This window comes from Lytechinus pictus, chromosome 9 (assembly GCF_037042905.1).
Source record: "Lytechinus pictus isolate F3 Inbred chromosome 9, Lp3.0, whole genome shotgun sequence".
NCBI lineage: Eukaryota > Metazoa > Echinodermata > Echinoidea > Temnopleuroida > Toxopneustidae > Lytechinus > Lytechinus pictus.
The window spans coordinates 9,905,323-9,927,586 of record NC_087253.1 but is presented as its reverse complement, the minus strand read 5'-3'; the positions used below and the strand labels follow the sequence as shown (position 1 = coordinate 9,927,586).

The 22,264-nt window shown below is 36.8% G+C and overlaps 1 protein-coding gene across 1 annotated transcript in view; it reads right to left on the bottom strand.

Annotated features, from left to right (window-relative positions):
• Window positions 1-214: 214 nt before the first annotated feature.
• Window positions 215-22,264, bottom strand: part of LOC129268315 (condensin-2 complex subunit H2-like) — a 33,566-nt gene continuing 11,516 nt past the window's right edge. The window contains exons 8-15 of the mRNA XM_054905887.2: window positions 20,701-20,830; window positions 16,018-16,140; window positions 13,882-14,009; window positions 12,988-13,168; window positions 11,696-11,763; window positions 7,619-7,720; window positions 4,864-5,034; window positions 215-3,443 (exon numbers count right to left, since the gene is read on the bottom strand). Of these exons, the coding sequence (XP_054761862.2) occupies window positions 3,297-3,443; window positions 4,864-5,034; window positions 7,619-7,720; window positions 11,696-11,763; window positions 12,988-13,168; window positions 13,882-14,009; window positions 16,018-16,140; window positions 20,701-20,830 (1,050 nt within the window). The 3' untranslated portion in view covers window positions 215-3,296. The remainder of the gene's footprint in view (window positions 3,444-4,863; window positions 5,035-7,618; window positions 7,721-11,695; window positions 11,764-12,987; window positions 13,169-13,881; window positions 14,010-16,017; window positions 16,141-20,700; window positions 20,831-22,264) is intronic.

The window sequence follows — 22,264 nt, the reverse complement described above, 5'->3', positions numbered from 1 at the left end:
CTTTCTTGCTGTCCCTCTCATAGTCAATCCAATGTTTATTTCTATTTGTTGTTGTTGTTTTTTCTATTTTGTGAATATGATACTTTGTACACATGTATATGTATGTTTTTGTATGGATTTTTATGAGCAAATAAATTGAAATTGAAAATTGAAATTGATATCTACACTGCTATCATACAATGAGAAAAAAGTATTACGATTTTGAGATTGAAAATAGGACAAGTATTTTCACCATTCATTATCAACGGTGCCTGACGACAAAAGAGAAATATAAAAACTTGAAATGTAATCACCAACTTCTTCAAGTATAATGATATCACATTTATAATGCTTCACATGAGGGAGGTTTAGAAAGCAAACTAATAAAATAAACATTTAACACTCCCTGTTTCGTCAAAGCACAAAAACATCCTTTTGAAACTGAAAGTAATTAACCTTTAGAGTATATACGCCGATATGCTCTAGGGCCTATTTAGAAATGTGAAATAAAAGATGAAGCATGAAGCTATTAGTCTTTATTAAAGAAGGCATCATTAGAGCAAAATTAATGTACATGTAGCTGCATGTGGAATCATAAATTCTACACTGAAAAAAAAAAAATTACACGGCAGATCGGCAACACTGATAAGCATATGTGGGACAGTGTATTATTGTTTGGCAAAGACCCAACAACTGGCTAAAATGCCATGCTTATGGCAATTACAGAATTCAGTAGTCATGTTGCTTTCTACAAGTTAGTCTTTACAGCTGTACACTTTCATTTCAATATACATGTAGTTGCACAAGTTTTATATACTTACTTGTACATGATCTTTACATATTCAAGAGATTCTAAATAAAGAATACAATTTAATAAATATATATCATTAAAAAGCCAATGTACCTGACATTCTTGAATAATTAGACGGCATGCAAGCCAATTGAAACGAGCAGTCAAAGGACAAGACCTAATATAAGACCCTGGGATTGGTTCAAATAACCCGATTCTATTTATTTATTTATTTATTTCGTTTTGTTTACCCAGGGTAACCCCATCACTGGACTAAGCACTGTTTTTCTTGGGGGCCCTGCATACAAGTAACAAATACATACATATAATAAATACAAACAATGAGAAACAAGGAAGAAAATATGTTCAAAGAGACAAGCATCCTGCAGGACATACAGACATACTGAAATACATGTGTGTATAAGTAGAACAAAAGTCAACATATTGTGCATATGCAAATCCATATAACTATATAACTATATATTCCCTATTATGGTTTAAGGGGAAGTTCATCCTGATAAGTTGGTTTTAATCAAAGCAAAATCAGTGTTGCCAATTTGCATTTTTATACAGCTATTGAAAAACGAATACATTTCAAATGCGTTGCCAATTTGGAGTGTGTAATAATTACCTCATGTTAAAGCTAAATGAAAGTAGTTGCAGTAAAACACTGATTTCATGAGAAAGTCTTCAAAACCAAGGTTAAGTATTACTATATCATCGTGGATCTAGATCTGGTTCAGTTACATAAACTGAACTTTGTGAAATCATAAAATCTAAACTGAAAAACGATCACACTGAAGATCGCGAACACGGATAGGCACACGTGGAACAGTGTATATTATCATTGCTGGAATAAAGTGCCGGAATCCGCGCTTATTTTGCTTATTTCTCAGCAATTACACAATTTCTTCCAGACTCCTTTGGCACATATTTTTTCTTCATACAAACAGGCACTTGGGTGGTCATTATATTGGATTCTGTAAAAAGTCATTTTAAGATTATTACCACAACTGGCATTTATCTTTACATGGTTTTTATTCAGAAAACAAGGCATCAATTGGTAATGTACTGGGAGTGGAATAATTTTTTTTTTCATATTCGATATGTAATTGATAGCATTTAGGAAGAATCACAGAGGTGCCCCTTCACAGCATCACTATGAGTTAACGTGAGCTGAAAGGTAGAATTAATTGTTTAAAGGGGAATCCAACCCAAATAAAAACTTGCTTTTAGAGGAAAAAAGGAAAATCAGGCACGTTCAAGAGGTGAAAGTTTGAACGATATCGGACAAACAATAAGTTATCATCTAAAAAGCATGTTTGTTCAATATATTTTCCAGACGTGAAGTCCCTTCATAAATTTACAGTTTCTCTTGAAAATTCAGGGTGCTTATCCTTGTTTACAAAGGATATTGTGCAAATTTTCCTGCAGAAAAATTATGACATTAATGGATTTCCATATATACGTGAGGTTGATCGGATCAATCATAGCTCTTTGTAAGACAGGGCCCTGGTTGAGCCGAAACACAAGAGTCACATCCTGTCCTGAATTGATCGATAAACTGCCAACTCGTCCACTCACCACATGGTCTACCTTCATTTAGTCTAATGCCAATCCGTCCATCAACGCTCCGTCTAACAACCATTTGGTCCAATCATCACTTCGTCTAATCACCAATTCGTCTGTGAGTGTTTCGGCTCATAACCAGTTGGTCTAATATCCATTTGATTTTCTTTCAATTTGCCAAATTAACACTTAGTGAAATCAGACCAAATGGTATATGGACTAGATGGCTATTGGACCAACTGATAATTGGACAAAATGGTGGTTGGACGAAATAGCACTTAGACCACATGGATAGTGGACAAACTGATGGCAGACCAAGTTCTTAGTAATTGGACTAATTGGCATTAGACCAATTGAAAATAAGCCAATTGATCCACCAGGATCTTGGCCAGGGCCCTGTCTTCCAAAGAGTTACTATAGATCCGATCAATCACAACTATCACAAACGTCAACACCTGTTATGCATGTTTGTTCAAAATATTTTCTAGCTATGATGGATATTCATGCATTCATTGTTTTCTTGAAAATTCACTGTGCTTTTCTTTGCATACACAAGACATTGTGCAAATTTTTCGTAGAAAAAAATTATGACACTGATGTATTTCTATAGTTACAATTTTACAAAGAGTTCTGATTGATCAAATCAACCTCCAGTACATGGAAATCCATCCATGACATAGATTTTGTTCTTCAGGAAATTTGCACAATGTCCTTTGAAAACAAAGAGTAGCATACTGAACTGTCAAGAAAACAGGGAATATACGAATTTACATCATATCAAAAAAATATTTTTAACAACCGTGTATTTTAGATGTTGACATTGCTGGCTTTCCATAGTTGTGGTTGATTGGATCAATCGTAACTCTTTGGAAGACGGGGCCCGGACGAACGCTTTTCACAGATAAACCAATATAGACAAGGTTGGTAGTACTGTCCCCTTTTGATGTTCATTCAATGATCAATGCTTGTTATCGTCTACAGAGGGCGCCCTATACTCCGCCATGTTCTCGTGATGTTGTTTCATATTGAGCAGTCTGAGGGCCATCGTATCCATGCCTTCCTGGCCGGGACCTTTACTCGACACCTCAACGTTGTAATTATTGGCCTGGGATGGAGGAAAAAATCTGAAATAAATTTCATGTTGAAACACCATGCTTTTCCAAAACACCTTTGCAAGTTCAATTGTCAAACTAGGCCTACAGCTTAAATTGTCTGTGTCAATGCAAGGACGACCCCCCCCCCCCCCCGGCCATATGAATTCCCAAACTACCCCAGGTTATACTGAAGATGGTAAAATCATGAAACCTAAGCTAAAAAGCGATCACACTGAAGACCGCAATACAGATGTCAGACAGTGTATCATAGACTGGAAAAACGACCAGCTACTTTTTTGATGAATTTTGCTTATTTTGCTAATTTCTTTTGCAGTTACACGATTTTTTCCAGAATCCTCCAGCACATAGAATATATTCGCACGTCCAGACAACTCGTCGGGCGGTCATTTGATTGAATTCTGAATGAACTCATTTTGATATTGTTACAATTGGTATATATCATCAAATTCATTTTTTCCTCCCCATTACCTATATCACTGATCATCTATTGTTAGAAAAGCATGTCACAATTGGCTTTCCATAATTAAACCAAAACTTTAACCCTAAAAAGACTGGGGGGGGGGGCTGATTCAGCCCCCCCCCCCTCGACATTTTTCGCGATAAATCCGCCACGCGAAATTTTTTGACCGCGTCGCTCGCTGACTTTTTACCTTCAAGTCTCTCGCAACTTTTGAGACCAAAATTGTGACCCCCGGGTACGCGGTTCCAAAATCACGCAACATTTCGTAAGTGCATGCAGACCCAAAATTACTCAAAAACGTGAATTTGTGTACAAATCCAATGCAAATAGTGTTTTTAACCAAAATTCATAAATGTATCATTATTTTTCCTTTTACTGCTTAAAATCAATTAATTTTATCTATTTTATGGTCGAAGTAAAGTCCCCGACAATTTCCATTGAAAAAACAATAAAAAACAAAAAGTCGAAAAACAGGGAAATACATAAGAAATTTAGAAAACAATAGAATACATAAGAAAATAAATGTGATGTTGAAATTTTTTTTAAATAAATTTGATCAGATGCCTATCTAGAGTATGTGAAACAAAAATTAGCATTTCAGGGGCATTATTTTATTAATTAGAGCAAACTTATGATTTTACGCATAAATTAGCATAATTAATGAGACATGAGATTTTTTGCAGAATTTGATATGATAGTTTTGTAGATAATGCCATGGGTAACACGTGTGCCAATTTTCGTTGCGATCGCGCGATCGACGGCCGAGATCATAGGGGGGGGCTGAATCAGCCCCCCCCCCAGTCTTCTTAGGCATCGAAATAGCCCAGTCTATTTAGGGTTAAACCAGAGTTTGAATTTTGTAACTTTTGGTATGTCACAAAAATTGCCCTGACCCGATTAAATGACCCAAACTATGAAGGGAAAGACTCGCATTTTCTCCGTCAACTCACCAGCTGAAGCGTTGCGAGGAAGTATCGGCTGACTTCGTGAATCTGACGATCTTCCATGACCTCCGCAAAGGTCGTGACCTTTTCTTTCTTCTGCGATGCCTTCTGGATATTGTCTAATTTCTCCAAGACAAACTTGCCATATTCATTGATGTCGAAGTAGGCAAACTTTTCCTGACAAATAAAGAAATAAGAAATAAAAATATAACATCTAAATCTAAATTGGAGCGTTGTGGCCCAGTGGATTAGTCTCTGGACTTTGAAGCAGGGGTCATGGGATCGAATCCCAGCCATGGCGTAATTTCCTTCAGCAAGAAATTTATCCCCATTGTGCTGCACTCAACCCAGGTGAGGTGAATGGGTACCCAGGATGAAGAAATTCCTTGAATGCTTGAGCGCCTAGGCAGCCTAGCCAAAGCCGGGATAATAATAGCAGGGCCCGCTGTGATAACAGTTTTCAGAACTGAATTGGCTTCCCTGGGCTGGGAACCCTATTAATGTTAGTGGATTATCACCAGCAAAATGTTTCCAATAACACAATATATCCCCGAGTCTCAACATCTATCACATATGTTCATTATGAGCTGTAATTCATTGAGAGCAGAAAAGGGGAAAATTAAAGTAGGGCTTTGGTCGTTTCTTGTCCATGAAAAGCGGGCAGTTGGGTACTGACTTAGGAAAAATCGGGAAGCAGCGTAGCTCAGTTGGTAAGAAGGCCTGTTTCGGATGAGATCGTATATCTCAGCACGAGGGGTTAAAGTCCCACTCATGTCTGACACAAAATATGATACTATAGCGTTGCATGTAAGCGTGCCTCACCATTGTCTTCAGTGCCGGTGTGAATGCAGTTGGAAAACACTCCGTCCATCGGAAAGGACGCAAATGTTGGTCCTGTGTATAGGAGAGTCACAACCTATGCACGTTCAAACCAATACACTACTCGTCAAAGAGTAGGGTGTTCACCCTATGTGTATTGCACCTGCCGGTCCCGGGAAAAATCTTCAGGTCAAGTCAATCTTGACGTTCAAATGCCATGATAATCAATAAAAGATGGGCTGTACATGTATGAGAGAAGGCTTCTGATTGGTCGATTGCCCTTTTTTTGCAATTACAAAATCCGGTATATGGCCACGATCGTGGCATATACCAGCAATTTCTGCACAGTAGCTAGAGTACAAAACCTCACAGGGTGATGCATCGATCCATACCTTGAAGAAAACAATTCTGCAATATTTTTTTTTTGTTACAATAAATAAATATTCGCTATTTGTGTTGTGCAACACCTTGGAATTGAGCGAAAATATTTTTAAAAATGAGTTTTCCCTGCATTAATCTATGAAAAAGGAGCAAAAAGTCTTGAAAGCGAAAATAAAAATAAATAAAAATAAAAAATGCGCATGATATCTAGGGCAGCTAGCCAGCAGGCCACACGTGTATTACACCTTCATTTTTTACTGATCGCAATGAATTGAATCGTATTGTGACGTCACCTAAAGCCGTGCAATGGTACGTTTTGTAGTTCAGGTATTAAAGTTCAGAAATATTTTGATACAATTTCAAGTCAAAAGTGTTCCCATCTTATATAACACATAGTACATGCTAACTGTCATTCAATATACATGTATTATCATTTGTATACATACATTTCAAATTTCTCTTGTGCGTTAATATTTCAACCCGGCCTGTGGACTCATTGAAATATAAACGCATGCAAGAAATTTGAAATCTATGGACACTCATATTATGGTATATTGAACTCCTTAGCATGCACTATATGTATGATATAATGATTGTGGGCATTAACGGAAAGACAAGGCGAGGAAAATCTGAGTTGTTTTAGAGCAATACAGAGCATAATTTTTGTTCTACATGTATATATAGTTGACAATATATTTGGTATCCTGTTACTGGATATATCAAAATAATCATAATAATAACAATAATAGGCATTTATAGGCATTAAAGCCGGGGTAATAATAATAATAAACAATGCGCCTCGGAATAGAATATTTCTAGATAGATGGCGCTATATAAATGCCTATTATTATTATTATTATTATAAAGCGCCATCTATCTAGAAATATTCTATTCCGAAGCGCGATGTTATTATTATTACCCTGGCTTTAGCTCGAGCTGCCTTTCAGCGCTCATGCATTCAAAGAATTAATCATGCCAGGTACCCATTCACCTCACCTGGGTTGAGTGCAGGACAATGTGGATGAATTTCTTGCTGAAGGAAATTACACCATGGCGGGGATCATAAAACCATTATACAATTAGCAAATAGGCATGGGTGCGATGGTGCAAGATTCCGAATGGGGTGAAAGAAAGATGCAGCCGAGTTGAATAGAGTGTTTCTTTCTTTCACCGAATGCGAAATCTCGAACCATTGCACGAATAAGAATATTCCCTATTTGTGTTGTACAACGTCTCGGAGTTGAGCGCAAATATAAAAAAAATATGAGTTTTTCCTGCAGTAATCTATGAAAAGGGAGCAAAAATATTGACCTCGGGCAGCATTGCACATGTAGCCAGCAAGCTATAAAGCATATGTCACCTTCATATTTTACTGAGCGCAACGAATTGAATCGTATTGTGACGTCACCTCCTCCATTTCATGGAATACCAGAAATATTCCACTCGTTAGGGCTAACATTCCACTCATCTGCGATTAGTGGAATATTTCCCCAAACTCATGGAATATTTCTGGTATTCCATTCTGAGCCATCCAATATAATATAAATATTCAATAACTTACTTCTCTTGCCAAGACGGGCGTTATCCTATCTTCCCATTGTTGTACTCTCTTTGATAATTCTGTCATCTGGGCATACTCCGAGGCACTGGCGAGGTAGGCTTCCTGTATGGGGTCAAAGGTCAGGTCAGAGGTCAAAGATTACATAGGTTGTATGTATAAATAAGCACAGATGTTTCATTTCATTGACAATCAAACATGTGAAATAACAGGTGCACATTTGCAATAATTATGCATGATTTTAGTCAGAAGTAACTTTTTTCGAAACACTCCCCCTAGTAGAGCGAAAAAGCTGTAAAAATCACAATTGTGCAAATTTGACTAAAGCATGAAAATTTCACAGTATCAGTATATGCCGTAAGATTTATTTTAAAGATGGGAGGTAAATTTATAAATGCCATTTTCGGCCATTGCCATGGCAACGGATTAATTTCTCCAAAATAACATACATTCCCTTGTAAATGGTAAATAAACATGATATGTAGATGACCAAAAAGTTAATTTTCAGGCTCCCAATTGAATACATATGAAATCAAGAAATATTCAACATCACCAAGATAGATTCATCAACTGGGAATAGCACGCATGAGGAAAACACACCGTGGGACAAAGGGTGCTAGCAAACATAGGTTATCTGATTGGGATCACTCTAATCGTCCTCAGGCTATTGAAGTGAGAATAACCAACAGACAGACATCGAATAAATCGCAGATGTCAATGGTGTCTCAAAAACGCCATGTGAAACCTATTCAGAGATCACTGCAGATGACGAGAAACCAGACTGTAAAGTTTGCTTTATGGAATGCAAGATCTCTGAAGGCAAAAGGTAAATCTACAGCACTGTGTGACTTTCTCGTTTCCGAGAATATTGCCATTGCTGCAGTAACAGAGACATGGTTGACAAACTCTTGTAAAGATGACCACACTATGGCTAGTATCAGATCTACACTTCCTCACTTCAACTTTCATCACCTTCCTCGAGTTGGAGCTGTAGGAGGTGGTATAGGTCTGATGGTACACAAAAGATTTGTCTTAAAACTAAATGAGCGATCTTCCTTCACTTCATTTGAGTACATGGACTGCACACTATCTGGGTCATCAGGCTACATGTTACGGTTGATTACTGTTTATAGACCACCATCAAACAAGAGAAATGGGACATCTCCCTTACTTTTGAAGAACTCTCTACTCTCGTCGAAACTCTTTGTCTGTATCAACATGAAATATTGATTACAGGCGACTTTAACTTTCATATAGATGTTGCTGGTAACAAATATGCTGAGTCTTTTATCGATTTAATCCAGTCATACTGCCTTGAGATTCAACAGACTGGGCCTACCCACTCATCTGGTCATAACCTGGACCTTATTATTTGTAGGAGTGGAGTTGATCTAGTGTCAAATAGTTCAATCGTGGATTGTCTTCCATCTGATCACTCAGCAGTTGTCTGTAACCTTTGGTTTGATCAACCAAAGAAAGTCACCAAGCATGTTGTTACAAGAAAACTAAAGAGTATCGACATGGACAAATTTCTCCCGGAAATATCGGGCGTGTCTTCTGCTGTGCTTAGTGAGCTTCCTGATGTCGACAGCTTTGCTGACATGTTATGCTTGAAACTCCGGGAAACACTCGATGTTCATGCTCCGCTTGTAGAGAGAAATGTGATTCTCCGCCCTGAAAGCCCATGGTACACGGACACTCTCCGTGAGGCCAAACGTGATAGGAGACGAAGTGAAAGAAGGATGATCAAAAGTGGTCTCCAGGTGCATAGGGATATCTATCGTGCTCAATGTCAAACATATCATAAGCTTTTATTGAAGGCAAAGAGAGACTTTTACCTTGAGAAAATTGAAGCTAGCAGTCAACGGGGCTTGTATAAGTTGGTAAAAACATTGTCATCATCAACAGAGAGCAAGGTTCTTCCAACAACATCTTCTCCAGTAGAATTAGCCGATCGCTTTGCAGACTACTTCAAGGAGAAGATTGCTAATTTACGAGACAAGTTGATGCAAACTCCAGGTGGAGAACTATCGGTTGAACTCAATGATCAGTGCCATTCTAATCTAGATACTTACCATGAGGTTTCTGAGAATGAAGTTGATCGTATTATCAAGTCATCATCTTCTTCGACATGCGAACTTGATCCCCTGCCAACGGTAGTGACCAAGAGCTGCATCAGTAAACTACTCCCAGTCATTACTGTTTTGGTGAATTCCAGTTTATCTTCAGGGATTGTGCCATCTCAATTTAAAAGAGCTATTGTTACCCCCCTTATCAAGAAAGCCGGGGTTTCACGGGAAGATTTTAAGAACTACCGGCCAGTATCTAACCCAAGCTTTATAGGTAAGGTGACGGAAAAAGTGGCAACAACTCAGATTGTGGACTATCTAACGGAAAACGATTTGCTTGTTCCTGCTCAGTCAGCCTACAAAAAGCATCATAGTGTTGAGACTGCTCTTGTCAAGGTGCAGAATGATATCGCGCTTTCCCTAGATCAGCGGAAGGAAACACTCTTGGTGTTGTTAGATTTCACTTCTGCTTTCGATACCATTGATCATTCGATAATGCTGGACAGATTAAGTAAACGTTATGGATTCAGGGGTTCTGTCTACGCATGGTTGTCATCGTACCTGATGGGAAGATCACATGTAGTAAAGATTGGAAATGACTACTCCTATGAAGTAGGAGATGACTCTGGTGTGCCTCAGGGTTCGGTAATGGGGCCCATTTTGTTCACATTGTATAGTGCTCCAATATATGACATCATCAAGGCTCATGATCTCAACTGCATGATATATGCGGATGATATTCAGGTTTATCTTTCTTTTCCTTCGAACGGAAGGGGCAATGCCGTTTGTCGTATGAATGCCTGTATTAAAGACATTATATTGTGGTCATCCAAGAACATGCTACTTGTCAATTCTTCTAAGACTGAAGTATTACATTTTACTTCAAGATACGTCTCCAATACACTATCTGCTCTAACTGTCATTGTGGATGGAGTTAATCTACCTGCAGTCCAAAAAGCCCGTAACCTTGGTGTTATTATGGACAAGCATCTATCAATGGTAGAACACATCACCAAGATTTGTCAGTCAGCTATCATTGCTATTCGAAAAATTGGTCAGATAAGGCATTTTCTTAATCAAAAATCAGTTGCACTACTTGTTCACTCACTTATTATATCTCATGTTGATAATTGTAATTCTCTTTTATATGGCCTACCCCAAACCCAGTTGAACCGTCTACAAAGAATCCAGAATACAGCGGCAAGGCTCATAACAGGCGCTCGTGCACGTGACTCAATTTCTCCTGTACTAGTTAAGCTCCATTGGTTGCCCGTTGAAAAACGTATAATTTTTAAGATACTCATCCTCTGTTATAAAGCCCAGAATTGTCTCTCCCCACAGTACATATCAGAACTCATAGAACCATATAAACCAAGACGTAACCTTCGATCATCCTCACAACATCTTCTCACTGTTCCCTCCACAAATACAAATACATATGGTCAAAGAGCCCTTTCTTTATCTGCCGCTGTACTCTGGAATTCTCTACCTTTAAATATAAGAACTGCACCATCTTTCCCCATCTTTAAATCAATGCTCAAAACTCACTTATTTTCAAAATAGTCGTTTATGATGATAAATATATTATGTTGTTAAATATTGTAAGTTTTCATTTCATTAGTGATGTAACTTTATGTATTGATTTAATTTGTTCTAATTTGTATTAAGTATTTTAGGATTAAGGTTTAGGTTTATTGTATGATTCAGATAAGATTTAATGTATTATTTATTGAATATATTTTGTAAAGCGCATAGAGAGTCTTTTGACTATTATGCGCTATATAAATTTCAAATATTATTATTATTATTAGTTCCAATTGGTCCTGTTTTTCCCCAGAAAATTAAAAATTTTGATTAAAAAACGTTGGAGAATATGATTTATCTTTAAAATAAATCTTACAGCATATACAAATACTGAAAGTTTCATGCTTTAGTCATAATTTGCACAATTGCTCGGCTTATCCGCTCTACTACCCCCCCCCCCCCCCGATGAATGATACCATGTACTCACCACATGCTTTCTGACAAGCTCCTCGTAGCTGGTTATCATCGCATCCTGACTGCTCGCTAAATGGTCGTCTATAGAGGGAGACAAACAACAATGTATTGATAAAAAGTCAGCATTCACACTCACCACAGGATGTTACCCAGGCTATGACCGCAGTGATGAAAACATTCCCAAACTATACAGCCCACTCTTTGACATAAAATGCTGGATAGTACTACAACGCACTCTCTTGAGGCCATTAATAGTACTCCAAAAAGTCAAAAGGTGAAGCGTACATGAAGTTCCACAATTGTTTCCAATGCACGTGCGGGTTGTTTTTTAACCCTAAAATGGCCGGGGGGGGGGGGGGTTGAATCAACCCCCCCCTCAACATTTTCTGCAATCATTCCGCCGTGCGAAATTATGCTTCAAAAAGGTTGTGCAATAAATCTGTTGAAAAATACAAAGAAAAACAAAAGGTTGAAAAACAAAGAAATACATAAAAAATTCATAAAACAATAAAATACATAAGAAATTGATTTCCAAAAAGAAGTTTTTTCAATTGCAATTGTTAAGAATGCTACAAAGAATATTTTTAGCAAAAATTAGCATTCTAGGAGCTTTATTGAGTGAATTGGAGCAAAAAGTATGATTTATGCATAAATTAGCATAATTAATTCATACAATATAAAATCTCATTATTTTGGAAAATTTTACCATACAGCCTTGTAGATTACATCACACACTACCTGCGTGCAAATTTTTGCAGCGCTCACGCGATCTGCGGCCGAGATCTCAGCGGGGGGGGGAGGGGGGGAGGGGGGGGAGGGGGGGGGTTAGGTGAATCAACTCCCCCGGCCACAGAACAGCCAAAAAAGCCCGGCCTAGTTAGGGTTAATAGACGTTGGTATGCAGCCATATACTGTAAATTTTGTACTTTTGCTTTGCTTCAAGGTGCTGGGTGAAGTGTCTGTATCATGCTGTAACGGTCATGACAGTGCTTGCATTGGCTACTACATGGAGGTATGGTAGCAATCTCTCAATGTCATAAATAAACTACCAAAGTGATAACGTTACAATTTTTTTTTACATTTCAGCGTTTTTGATACCATATTTTGGTAGCGCATGATGAAAATACCCCATTACCAAATTACGGTGAGAATCGGTCCACGTGGCCCGAGATATGTAGCCCCATTGAAGTCATAACTTGGGGCCCCATGGACCGATTCTCACCAATTTTGGGTTGTGTTGATTTTTCATCAGGGAAAGCTATGGACGTCTTCTTTGAACTCAAGCTCTTTGTCATGTGAACTCACCCACAGGTTGCTGTAACCTATCTTCTTGATCAATGTCCTCTTCAAACACATCCTCAGGTCCATCGAAACCAAAGTTATCTCCTCCATCATCGTTGACTACATCGTTGCCATGGTAATCATCATCCTCTTCCGCTTCTTCCTGCTCTCTCTTAGCAAGCTCTTCGAACTTTCCTTGTTGAGCCTGAAAAAAAATGAAAAGCAGACACAATCAGTTGTGTTTTTACAAAGCTGATTACAATCATATGTGATCAGCCATCCTCAAAACCAACCACGAGTCAACATGAAAGGATCTCTCTTTAATAATAGCCAAAATTATAGTAATTTGGTCTTCAAATGGCAAAAAATAAAAAAAATGAAGCTCTTCTGAAAGAGTAATTCTTCTCCATGTCGAAATTTCAAGTTGTGAAGTCTTATAGAAAGCAAATTAAACCTAGTTTCAACACTAGATTTAACAAGAAATTTTCAGAAATGTTAAGCGCATATTATGAATGAAACTTCTGATTTTCTGACACTTAAACCTAGGTTTAACCCTAGATTTACCAAGAAATTTTAAGAAACGGTTAGCCCATCTAATGAAGGAAATTTAATCTAATGGAAGTGCCGTGGTGTAGCAGTTCTGACTCTTCTGACATAGAGAGATGATTTTTCTCAATAGATTACGATTTTGTAAAAAAAAAATAAAATAAAAAAAACAACATATTTTTCAAAGAAAAAACGTACTACCGTAATTTGGTTGCAAAAACGTACTAAATACGCCTAAAACGTACTGGTTGGCAGGTCTGTGTTAAGCGCTGTATAAATGCGGAATATTATTAGTATCATTAATCATGGTTTCTAGCCAGTGATTCACAACCACCTTTATGTTTTGGGGTCTTAGACCACAACTATACTCACCAGTCTCCTTTTCTCTCTCCTGCTCGTGTCCAGTTGTTTTTTATATTCAGTGTAGTAGAGGTATTCAAACTCTTCATGGTATGGTAGCTTCAAAGGGTTGCTCGGAAGCTTTGATGCATGGGAGAAATCTAGTAAACAAAAAATAAAAAAACAAACAAATTATTGACATTCATTTCAATAAATAAAAAACAATTTTCAACAATCTTCTACACATAATCTAAAGGTTTCACTGATCAAGTATTTAGAATATTCTCCCCAGCGACATCTCGATCCTGCCTTACAAAGAGTTGCGATTGATCCCATCAACCATAACTATGGAAAGCCAGCAACGTCAACATCCAAAATGCATGTTTTGTTAAAAATACTTCCGAGATACATTGTGTATGATTCATACATTCACTGTTTACTTGAAAATTTAGTGTGCCTTTCTTTGTTTACAAAGAACATTGTGTAAATATCCTTTGGAAAAAGTTATGGCATTGATGGATTTCCATGTAGTTGAGGTTGATTGGATCAAATTATACAACTCCCAAGAATGTTCTATGATCTGATTGGTCTAAATCGGATCACATGATATTCAGCGAATTGCACTATTGCATCCAAAAGGCCCTATCCTGCACTCTGACATCATACAAAAAGTACTATCCTGCACTCCGACGTCAGAGTGCAGGATAGTGCGAGGTCTGGAATTATCTAGAATTTAGATCAAAATATTTTAGGGCAACTCAGTAAAATGTGTGGGGGGGGTGTAAAAATCAAACAATGCATGCATTCTTGTGCATAGAGGACTTAAATAATGAACTCTGTGCTTGACTCGCAAAATGGATATACCGCACTCGGTCCTGCGGACCTCGGTGCAGTATATCCATTGGCTCTTCTCGTACATCGTTCATTATTTGGCCCTGCATGCACGTGCTTATGTGCATTATTTGTATATTAACCCTTCATAAGACGAGACCCTGTTCACGTTCTTCTGTACAATTATTCCAGAACAAACTAAACACATATAGATCTTCTCTGTAACACACACTTAACATTGTAAGCACTTGGACGGTAGAATAATTGAATGTTCTGTTGTATTGTAAAGCACTTTTAGCATGCTTACATGAAGAAGTGCAATATAAAAGCTAAAATGTATGTAAAGGTCAGCGCACACCATACAACTGGTCTACGATCCTGTTATGTGATGATAAGACATATCTCACATATTCAATAATATATCAATACATAATCAATACTTAATCAATACTTCTACAGGAAGTATAACAGAAAACTATATGTTTACCAACTTCAACTTTCTTAAGAAAGTATTACTCATTCTTCTTCCAGCTAAACTTCTGACGCACACACATTTTATGGGTTTCTTATTCACTACATTTCATGTTCTCCCTAAAAATAGGTTGCTTATTTTACGGAATTGCCTAAATCACATAAACACCTACCATTTACAGTATATTCCAATTCTAATTTTTAAAGTGATTTTTCAACAACTGTCATTTTTGTTGTTGTAGTGTAATTTGTATAAATAATGGGCTCCCCTATTCCTTTCGTTCTGACTTTATACATGTTTCACTTATCTCTTTTTACATTATCATCGATTGTTCACCTGCTTTATATTGTAATGTGCATTTGGGTTTATATATAGAAATCACATAATATAAATATACAATTATTAGTGCAGTTCACATGAGGGCCTTTAACTAACAAATTATCTACACTTTGAAGTCAAATTGAAAACGAAAGCTACTTTGAGCTTTATGTGTAAGTAGACAATATTGTAGTTTAAAAATACAACATAGCTTTAAGTTTTGAAACCAAGAGATAACCACAACATTTCTTGTGGTTATCTTGTGGTTAGGCATAGACCATCAACCGAGTTGCCTATAAACTACAACTCATATGAACAAGCACTGTAGTTAACTTAAACACAACGGTCATAGTTAAATGGTGACCCCTCACATAAAAGCTTCTGGTATTTTGTGAATGCATCCATAACAAGGACTTGTAACTTCGAAGTCAGAATGACGTGTGGATGCACTCATTGCTAATTCAACTTCGAAGTTAAGGTTCCTTGTGTAAACAAGACTATCATTATCATTAATATTCAATTTAATCAGTACAGAGAGTGAAACTTACAAGCTCTGTTGATGAATTCTACAAGGGGACAGAGTTCAGTCTTTTCTTGGACTGGCTGCTTCTTCCTTTTCCGACCCTTCCCAGCGTTCTTGGACATCGCCGATGGAAGCTTGAAACTCTTTCCTAAATAAATTTAAAAACAGGGCAATAGACCAGTTCGTAGTTACTTCACAGACAATTTTGGTCAAATAACCTTTCATTTATTTCATTATGATAAGCATATTTCAAAGCAAGATATTACTTATGCATGCCTTACATAACAGGGTGAAGAAATTGAATAGACAGGTGACTGGAACAGCACACCAGTGAACACTCTATGAAGGTATTTGTTGCATTTCTACTTTGAATGCAGAGATGCCAACCTAAAGGGATGGTTGTCAGGAATATTTACCATATTTGTCAGGAACAAATGGGAGTTTCTCAGGAACATCCCGCGAAGTAGCATCGTTTATACGCTCAACCACCCAATCACCATTGACATTGTGCATGCATGAACCGCGGCTTGCACTCCGCACTTCGCGCGCTGTGTATTCAGCAGCAGCGCGCGGAGGCGCTTGCAATAGAAATCTCAGTAGAGAAACTCCCGTTGGTTTACCGTTGGCCACACACATGCTGCATGCACGATACATGTATACACAATACACGCATATACATGCACAATACACAATACACGCATATATACACATGCACAGCAAAGCAATACACAATACACATGTATTGTAGTTGTTTTTTCCGTAACCTTTTTGTTGCCGTAACACCGTAATTGGAGGAATAAAATTGGAACAAATACGGCGAATCCGTAACGGTTGGCATCTCTGTGAATGTATATTATAGCATGTTGCACAATGTACTTGGCAAACTGTGAAATACCAGTCTGTGTGGACGTATTGTTTTTTGTGGATGTAAATGAAAAACACAATTCAAAATAATATATGAACAATCAGGACATCAAAGTTGGTGCTTATCTCATTAAATTTTAAACCATGTCACTTTAGTACCAATGACCTTCCTCTAATCATGCGCAAAATGGAACTACGAACTGGCTTATTCCATAAAATATTTACGTCTGATCCCATTTATGTGGGACCTTCATGAAATTTTTTGTCTCTGATTTCCTGTTCTTTTGACAGTCTGGAATGCTGTCAAATATCCCTGACTTGGTCAGTTTATGTAGTGAAGTAAAAAAAATGGGGGTCAGACTTACAAAAAAGGTTGATTATTTTTAATACAGAATCGCCCAACAATATCAGAATCTAATTTTTATATAGAATGCAGAGCTGCCAACTGTACTATTTATTTATTCATGTATTTATTTGTTTATTTATTTATTAATTAATTTATTTATTTATTCATTTATTTATTAAATTAATCATTTATTTATTCATTTATTTATTTATTTACTTATCTATTTATTTATTCATTCATTTATTTATTTAATTAATCATTTATTTATTTCTTTATTCATTTATTTATTAAATTAATTATTTATTTATTTATTCATTTATTTATTTACTTATTTCTTTACTCATCTATTTATTCATTCATTCATTTATTTAATTAATCATATATTTATTTATTTATTCATTCATTCATTCATTCAACTATTCATTTATTTATTTATCATTTATTTATTAAAACATCTTTCAACCTGATAAGACATTAATCAGCTCGCAGGCTGTTTCACATAATCACCTTTCAGTGATAGTTTACTGAGGAAGGAGGGATTTTTTTGATTACTTGCAAACCAATGTACCAAGCAGGAAGCTGTTGAAAATATACAGTTTTTCATTAGATAGTCAGTCAATTTTCAGGGAGTCTCCCATCCGTCAGACAAACTTGGCAGCCCCGAGACGGGACAATCATTCTCATATAATATAAAAGTTTATATGACACCCAGATAGATCCTTGTCATTTGATTGGTTGGTCGATATCGATCATTCAGCCCATTTTACAATGACGTCATCAACCGTGCAATTTTAGAGCCATTCATCGTGCAATTTTGGATCCATACGATTTTGTCCATTGCACGCGCGCACCCAGACTACAGACACCACTCGTGTTTGCAGCGCCCATGTTGTATGTACGCGATAATCAACAGACAGAGCTCGCACGGCATGAGGATATTTTGAATCGAAATTCACAAATTTCATATGAAAAAGAATCTATTTTTTGTTGCCAGATAAACCAAATAATGAATGTTCTTTTCATTTGTGCAATGGACAGAATACTTCATTCGGTGAAAGATGAAATGAACGATCCATTCAACGATCATTTCATCTTTCACCTCATGAAGTATTCTGTCCATTGCACTCATAAACATTCATAATTTGTATAATGCCTCACAATACTAGACATTGTGTACCAAATTATGGTTTGAACAGACCTGCCAACCTCTGGGAATGAAAAATTGTATTCTGTGTAAATTGTAAACTGTATTTTTCTTTAAAAAACTGTATTTCATAATAAAATGCGTGGTGCGCACACTCATCGCGGCACTCAAGCTACATGCAAGCTAAAATGCGCACTGCTCTTGCAGACGAAAAAAAACAAAAAAAAAAACATTGAAACATGTGTATATCTCACCCTGGTTTTGACAAAATGATTGAAAAAAAAAATTATCTGAAATTACATTGATCTAATATTAAACCATATTTGTGTAAGTTTTATGAAATAGAGACATATAGAGATGATTTTTCTCAATAAATCATGATTTTGTAAAAAAAAGAAAAAACGTACTGTCGTATTTTGGTTGCACAAACGTACTTAATACGCCAAAAGCGTACTGGTTGGCAGCTCTGTTTCAGCCTGTGGTCTGAGGGTATGCATGAATTGCCCATAACTAATCTCACATGAGAGAGAGTCAGATGATGAATGCACGGTTTTTATCACCTGGGCCCCGTCTTACAAAGAGTTGCGATTGATCCAATCAATCGCAACTATGGAAAGCCAGCAAAGTCAACATATTAAATGCATGTTTGTTCAAAAAATTTCTAGATATGAATGTATATCCATAAATTCATTGATTTCTTGACAATTTGGTGTGTTCTCCTTTGTTTACAATTGACATTTTGCAAATTTCCTGCAGAAAAAATTATGACACTGATGGATTTCCAGAGTTATAATTGATTGGATCAATCTTAACTCTTTGTAAGACGGGCCCCCTGGTGGGTGTTTCATAAAGCTGTTCGTAAAGTTACGCACAACTTTACGCACGACTGGAACATGTTCTTAGGTCATAAATCAATTATACAGGGATATCGTTTAGCACAAGAAAGGATCAACAGTCGTGCATAAGGTCATTCGTATCTTACGAACAGCTTTATGAAACACCCACCGAGCATTTAATGTTATTACTCATTGCAATAATGGGTTCACTGTTATGCAGGGCTCCACACTACTGTAACCCTTTTTTTCTACTGGTCCAACCAGTCCATGTGGGACCAGTAGATACAACATTTTTCCATTTTTTCCTGGTCCGAACCTAAAATATACTGGTCCCCGAAAATAAAGGAAAACATGAAAAAGACTTTTTGAGTTTATTCTGCTTTTCTCCCCCCACAAAATATTTCACAAGCGCCATTTCTCAATTTTGGAGAGCCATTCTTTAAGATAAACAGAGCAATTTTTTAATTCACAAAAGAGGAGAAAATATCATTTGTATCAGTTTGATATATTTTTTACTGGTCATGTTGGACCAGTAAAATTATTTCTGAAAAGTTACTGGCCTGATAGCAATTTTTACCGGTCTGGGACCGTCGGACCAGTGCCAGGTCTCATGCGCTGTGTTATGTAAATTAATGTACATAAACAGCAGGCTCATTAACTCTGTAACCTTTAATAACCATAATATTGATGTTAACGCCATGGAAGCTAACAAACAAGTTTACATAGCTAATCAATAATATAATAATCATTACATTTGTTGCTTTAATTGCAAATAGGCATTTTTCTTTCTATTCTTACTTTCAATATTTCTAAATCTTATAGTCATGAATTCATTTTTGTGATAAGCACTACACTAATATTAACAGAAATAATGAAAATGATAATGTTATTGGAGCAATGAAATGTGACGTTTATAATTTAATAATCTGTTCATTTATAACTTACACAGTAACGCGCTTAATGATTTATTAAACCCTGGGGAATGGATTCCGTCAGTCTTTCCCGCACACAATGTTCATGTATGTACATCCTTCACTCCTTGGGGAGTATTCCAGTCAGTCGCCCATTGAGGCACACACAACACTGGAAAAGCTACCATGACTCTTAGATCCTAACGAGTACCCATATACAGTGGCGCTAACAAGTTAGTGAACCCCACCAGAAAATGAACTTATTCAAAACTGTTCAAGTTCTGCTATATTTTAGATATTTAATTGTGAAGTCAGTTGATAGAATATTGAATTCAATAAAGTTGATTCTCAGGGCTCGCCGAACATTGTAGCATTGTCGTTGACTACATACAACACTCAACATGAAGGAGTGCACTTTCTGGTGGGGTTCACTAACTTTTTAGCACCACTGTAGCACCTGGGTGGAGAGTGGCAAAGTGTCGATTGAATGACACCTTGGCAAAAAACATATTACAAGGTGTGAGAGTAGGAGCCACTTCATCACGGCTCATCAACAAGAATGATCCCGCTTAAGAATTACTAGGAAAATTGATGAAGATTAACCAACCTTTCTTGAATGGTTTTAATACAGCTCCTTTAGTGTCATGAGGATCGAGTGGTTCCCAGGGGTCAACAAACTCTTTGATTGGTTTAATGGGGGCAACGACCCTTGCCCTCAACGCTCTCTTCTCCTCCACCTGTATACGATGCAATAAAGATACATGTTTTGGTTTCATCAGGCCACTGTACACACAATACAGTCCACGGTCCTGTTTCATGAAGACAAGTTATAATAACAAATGCACAATTTCTATTATAAGTTGACCATCAGCCAATCAGATTGAAGGATTGGTAGCTTATAACTGTCATTGCAAATTTGTTATTACAACAAATTTTCTGAAACTATTGTAACTTTGGCACTATAGCAAACACTGCAACTTTTGCATTATGACGACTATCATGGTAACCTCAAAGATGAAATAGCAGTTGTGGTAACGATCACAAAATGAGTTCGGACAGCATCCAATAAAATGACCACCCAAGTGTTCGTGTGACTATTAAAGAACATGTGCCAAATGGCTGTCAAAACGAAATGAGCAAAACGAGCACGAAATCTTCAGAAATATAAATACTACCATGACAAATTTGGTATCAAATGAAAGAGCGTATTAAGCTCTTTCGCATGATTAGGATGCCTTTGAGATCAAAGTGCATTTCAAGTGGAATTTTCTTTTGAGAAAAGGAGTAATATTTGTGTCAAATGTATTCTATTGTTTCTTATATTTTCAAACATCGTTTCATATAAATGTCAAATCTATATTTTATATTACATTTTCTATCATGATATGTCACCACTGAACAAAAAAGTGTGATCTGAAATGTTTGTGTTGAGAAGTAAATTATAGCACAAATATGAAATGTTTTTGTCATGTTTTTATTTTTAATTTGTCAAAAAATGAAGTTTTTGAGGAAAAAATGACACCTAAATATTTTTCAGCTCCTGATGACAAATCAATGTGATGAAGGGGCATGACATACTCATTTGTTTGATATCAAATTCGTCATGATAGCACACATTTATAAGATACAGTAAATTTTATGATTGGCAAGTGTAAACTTTTCTTTGAATTTCCTGGGTATATGTAAACTTCTGGCCTCCACTGTATATTGAAGTAAATATACTTTTGAAAACAAAAGGATTAGCCAAGCTATTTGACAATTTCTTAGGATTTCTAACACCAACACATACTGACGTGTGGAGCGTTGTGGCCCAGTGGATCAGTCTTCTGACTTTGAAACAGAGGGCCATGGGTTCGAATCCCAGCCATGGCGTAATTTCCTTCAGCAAGAAACTCATCCACATTGTGCTGCACTCAACCCAGGAGAGATGAATGGGTACCTGGCAGGAATTTATTCCTTGAAATGCCATCGCGCTGTAAAAGGCTGCGGGGCTAAAGCCAGGGTAATAATATCCAAGTCCTCTGGAAGCGCTTTAGGGACGTTATGACATAATGTGATATGCGCCATACAAGAACTGCGCTATTATTATTATTAGGCAAGTTTTTATTGAAACTGTTACACTTTATTACATGCTCTTTACTATACACACCTCTCAGGTTGTCTTAAAGGAA